This window comes from Gossypium raimondii, chromosome 1 (assembly GCF_025698545.1).
Source record: "Gossypium raimondii isolate GPD5lz chromosome 1, ASM2569854v1, whole genome shotgun sequence".
Taxonomy (NCBI): domain Eukaryota; kingdom Viridiplantae; phylum Streptophyta; class Magnoliopsida; order Malvales; family Malvaceae; genus Gossypium; species Gossypium raimondii.
Genome location: NC_068565.1, coordinates 36,051,172 through 36,056,586, shown reverse-complemented (window position 1 = coordinate 36,056,586; position 5,415 = coordinate 36,051,172). Strand labels below are relative to the sequence as shown.

Here is a 5,415-nt window from a genome sequence, read left to right as displayed (position 1 = left end):
GTCGTATTTATAGTTAGTTTAGTGACCATCACCCAGGTTAGCCGGTGAGGTCAAGAGATAAACCGAACTAATTTGTCTAATTTGGTAAAATTGAGGCCGAGAGGTAAAACGGAATCACTTTAGGAATTTAAGCAACTTAGATCCCACCACATCAAAATCAATTAACCACCATTTATTATTCATTGATCAATTTAGTAACTTTGCATAATTTATAATTTAGTCCTTGTGTTAATTAGTTGATAAATTATTATAATTATTTTTTATTTCATTGCTTGTCGTACTATAGTGTTTAACAATTAGTTAGTTAGACTCTTTATTCTGCAGACTTGTAGTTATAATTTCCTTAATCGCTGACTCTTTTGGGTTCGATCCTCAGAGTACTTTCGTACCCGTTATATAATTACATTACAACTAACCTGTCATACTTGCATACACCACACGGTAATATAGTTTTCGATCATTTTTTGTCTGTAGTTGTTGATTTCTCCCTCGTCATCCGCGAGGGTAGTGAGGGAGGCAGCCAATGTGATACTTAAAAAAAAAAGCCTAAAAGTCTAGGGAATGTATAACATTTTATCTTATGTTCTATTGGAACGCAAAACCAAATGCAAGGTCATTGAATCTATGTTTTGCAGTAGTAAGACAAGAAGGGAAGTAGGAAGATAGTGAACAGAGAGAAAATATGTGGAAAACCAAACGGCTTGATAAATATATATTTTTTAATATTATGAAATACTTTTGATATTCTCATTGTAAAACACCAGAACATGATAGCTTTTGTGGAGTTACATTTTTGGTTTTGTTCATACTACATGATTGGAGACCTGGCTTTTGATTGTTGCTGTAAGCGTCGCAACAGCTTCCCCTACTGTCAAGAACAAGCAATCTGGTCTCATGAAATCCCCTGCTTCATCTGATTTTTGCAATTTTTCCATCACCTCTCCCAAAGGATTCACCAACACAAGCTGCCATGTCAATAATAGAAAACAAGTCTCACACTTTTGAACTTGAAAAACATACATACATACATACATACATACATACATACATACATACATACATACATACATAATGAAATTGTTTTTGCAGATTGGGAACTCACCTCAGCTCCTTTCTTTTCCACTGTTTTCTTCAGTTCTTTAAAGATTGATACGCCACTCGTGTCTATGGCACTCACCGCTGGAAAAAAAGATGGACAACAGAGAATATGCAGATTTTGAGTTTTTTCTTGTTTTTTATTGCAGACTAGCCACAAATACCAGCATCATTGCTCTGTTTCCATGGTTGAGACTGCTTACCTGACATCACTAAAACCACAAATTGAAGGCTTGACTGCTTCTTATGATCTTCGGCTTCATATTCTTCAATCCATCTCAAGATCCTTCGTAAAAGAAGCCCATTTCCAATTACACAGTAGAGATACAGAATAATTAATCTAAAGATAGGTAAGGTATTACAAAATGTGTAAAGTGATAACCAACCTCTCATTCAGATATGTGGAGTTAGCGAAGTTGATAGGAGCTTCAATGCTTAGGATAAGGAAACCCGGGATCTTCATCGATTCTTTGTAATGGTGAAGATCCCGGAAAATATCTGTCCCGGGAATGTTCCCCAACATCACTGTCTTTGGCCTAGTAATTTGCAGGAGGATCTTGAAAATAGACATCCCAACCTGGTTCATTGATATATATTCTCATAACTTTACAGGTTTGACATGTGGGATTGCATATTATGAGAAGGTGGGAGAAGAGAACTTACTGCCATGGCAAGACCATCTTGGACCGAGATGAAAATAACCCCGAAGAAAGCACACAACATCACAATGAAATCAAATTTGTCGATCTTCCAAATTTGACAGGCTGCTGGAATGTCTATAAGGCCAACTACAGCTGACACAATGATAGCTCCCAACACCACGTTTGGGGTGTACTGGAATAAAGGCATGAGGAAGAGAAGGGTCACCATAACCGTAATCGACATTACTATGTTAGACACTGCACTTTTCGCTCCTGCATTGTGATTAACCGCTGATCGAGAGAAGGCACCTGATATCGAATTACCTAAGTTAATAGCCGCTTAAAAAGTGACTTATAAAGACTAATTGCCTGCTAGAGTAGATGTGTACCAGTTGTAATGTAGCAAGAAGTGGAGGAGCCAACCATGTTCATCAGCCCAATTGCCATCATTTCCTTGTTACCATCCACTTTGTAATTCTTAAGAGCAGCAAAAGTCCTTCCTACTGCAATGCCTTCCTGTTTACCAGGAAATATTGAACTGATTATATTATTGATTAGAGGTTTTGAACCACTGTTAATCTATTTCCATTATATTAACTGGTACTTTAGCCTTTGCAAATTGAACCAGTTGTCTTAATTATTGTCCTTCTACTTCCATATAACTCCAGGCCAAGTCAGGATACCAAGGGGTGTCCTGTAGGATAAACTTTTACCTCCTTCATTAACTTGTTCAATAATCTGACTAGGCAGATATTAGCTCATCAATATTACAAGAATGGTATAGTTTGGTCTGCCAAATTTGTTTCAGTTTCCAACTTCAAAATAAATCTGTGGGGGGCAACTGGCCATCATTTATTGTATGCATGTTCCCCTGCACATCAAGCCTTAAATGGTTTGCTTTGTTATCTATTTTGGTTTTCAGAGAGCTATGCCAAGTTATTGCTTTGCTAATTATAGTTGGTGGCTTTATTTGTTTTTAATGCGGTATCAGTTTAATTTGGGGGGGAGGGGGGGGGGGGACTTACAGTGAGGGAAATAATGCCAGTAACAAGGCCAGTTTTTATTGACAGTCCAAGGTGGCTTCCACGAAATTGCAGCATATTCCATGAAGGAGGATTTAATCCTTCTTGCAATTTTCCAATCTAATAAGTAGGCAAACCAATTAACAGTCAGCCAAAGAAGGACAAAAGGAAAAGGGAAAGCAAAATGTGAGAGTTACTTAAGTGGGGGACCCTGGAAACTTACTATACTGATGCCATGGTGCTGAGCTTTGAATGCAAAAACCAGAAGCGTAGAGAGGATGACTGAAACAAGAGGAGCACCAGCTGAGACCCAAAACAGCTTTGGTCTTTTCATGCTCTGCATGGCACACACCCCCAAGTCAATGCATATTCCAAGTGTAAGACTTGCACAACAGTGTATTGACCCTTTCATGTAGGACCCTTTGGATTGCTATGATTGCATCATTACTAAATCTTGTTCCAGACCAGGAAAAAGAGAAAAGGAAAGTGAACCAAGTCCATAAGGGCTAAGGCAAAAGAAGTAGTGGAGCCCATACATGTTGAACATGCAGAAACAAGCTTAAAGTTTTAATGTTTTAAGCTTGCCTGCGAGGATCCCAGACCATGTTTCTCAAATGTTCCCTTATTTTCCCCAGGTTGCAAAGAAATAATTAATAATGAATCATTTAGAAAACACTATGACCACCCAGACCATGGCAATACATGACATGTGTTACCCATGCAGAGCAGAAAAGAGACAAATCATCAACCTTTTACCTTTCTGATTGGTGAAATGAATATTTTTGGGGGCCAGATATTAGAAAACAGTGAATTGTAGATGATAGAATCATAGAAACCATCCAATTAAACACTGAAATAAATGGGGGTTGGGGGGGCGGATTTTGTCTTGAGTGTCAAGTTCGATTTTAAGGCGGTTAGTAGCGCCCTTTTGAGAGAGAAAAAGACCAGATTCCACTTCAGACTTGAAGACAAAGAGATGAGTAATAAGAACGTACAACATGTCTAGCCACTAGCAGGAACACCAGGAAGCAAAACCCCATCAGTATTGTTTGCCAAGACCACTGCAAAGAAGAAGAAAATCCCATAAATTTGTGATGGAAACGAATATAAAATTCAGACAAAAGAGTTGCTCTACCATGAAGGAACCTTGAACCAAGCTTGTTAAATGATGAGAGAAAGCAAAAGTGACCAAGTAATGAAGCAGTTACCATTTAAGTGACATTTACATGAAAGGATTAGTGCAGAGTGCAGATTAAAATACCATTTACCTCCTCTGTGTTGTGGAAAACAGAGCTCAAAACAGGTACCAAACCCATTTTTGTAGTAAAATGAGTGATTCCAAGAAGGCTTTTCAGTTGTTGTAAAGAAACTATTATAGCAGCCCCTGCCATGAAACCGATAAGTGTTGCCTTCGAGAGGAAATCAATGATAAATCCGAGCCTGTTGCCAGAAATCATCAGAACGTGGTTATAAATAATAAAAAGAAGAAAAAAAAACATCAGAACGATTAATTAAAATTATATATATTGAAAGGTGGAAAAAACGACTTCACCTTAAAAATCCCAAAGAAGCTTGGAAAAGACCAGCAAAGAAAGTTGTAGTAAAAGCTAGTTGAAGAAACAAGACAGGATCACTGACAGGGGATACTTCTTGTCTAAGCATGGATCCAAGTATAAGTGAAGCAATGGAAACAGGCCCTACTGCAAGGTCCCTGGAGCTTCCAAGTACAGCATATACAAGAGGAGGCACAAAGCTGGAATCTAGACCGGTATGGAATAAACAAGCTTTACCAAATCAAAATCCAATCAAACAGTAATCTTAAAGCTGCAAACAAGCTTCATTAAAAGGGCAGAGTTACTCACAGAGGCCAACAATTGGTGGTAGATTAGCAAGCTTAGCATAACTGATTCCCTGAGGTAAAGAATTTGAGAGGTCAAAGAAATGGAAAAAAACATTGATAGATGATTATAGATAAAAAGATGAACTGAAAAGCAAAACCTGGGGGATGGCTAAGCTAGCAATGGTAAGTCCGGCAACAATATCAGATTTGAAGAGACCGAGACTATAATGAGGACCCCATTGGAGAATAGGGAAGATGTATTGAGCTGCAAGAATCCATTTCTTCCCGGTAGGTTGTCCTTTGAATTGGCGCAGAGGATCATCAGGGAAGAAAGTTTCTTTGAGCGTGGTTTTAAGCTTATGAATGGTGCTCTTATGGGGTGGTGGGACAACTCTGTGAACCTCCATGGTTATTTCAAGGCAGGTTTGAGGCTGCTCCGTGTTGCTAGAATTAGAGTACTCCATGGTAGTAGTAGTAGTAGAAATAGAAGCAAGAACAAAGAAACTTGGTAATAGGTGTTAGCTTGTTTCGGTTGAGCAATGCTCCAATTTATGTATGTAAGGGCCCGTCAAATCAAATCAATTTATGTGTGTAAAGACCGCGAACAAACAAACTAGTACTTGTCGAATAGAATGTCTAAACTCTAACACATAGAGGAAGAGAGAGAAAGAGGGGTGAGCCTTATCAATAAGCCATTGTTGGTGAATAGTGATCCCACTTTTACTTTATTTTTATTTTTTTTAAATTTCCTGCTTCTTTGAGTCTTGCGTGCAATAAGTTGTGGTAGAGAGATAATTTAAATGTGTAATCCCTCTTT

General features: G+C 38.3%; 1 protein-coding gene across 1 annotated transcript; it reads right to left on the bottom strand.

Moving 5' to 3' along the window:
• Positions 1–701: 701 nt before the first annotated feature.
• Positions 702–5,152, bottom strand: LOC105785706 (probable sulfate transporter 3.3). The gene is made up of 13 exons (XM_012611833.2): positions 4,757–5,152; positions 4,621–4,669; positions 4,311–4,518; positions 4,027–4,198; positions 3,754–3,819; positions 2,982–3,095; positions 2,762–2,878; positions 2,126–2,252; positions 1,759–2,045; positions 1,482–1,672; positions 1,299–1,381; positions 1,103–1,179; positions 702–965 (listed from the first exon to the last, which is right to left on the bottom strand). The coding sequence occupies exons 1-13, from the start codon at positions 5,060–5,062 to the stop codon at positions 804–806; spliced, it is 1,959 nt and encodes a 652-aa protein (XP_012467287.1). The 5' UTR covers positions 5,063–5,152; the 3' UTR covers positions 702–803.
• Positions 5,153–5,415: the final 263 nt, after the last annotated feature.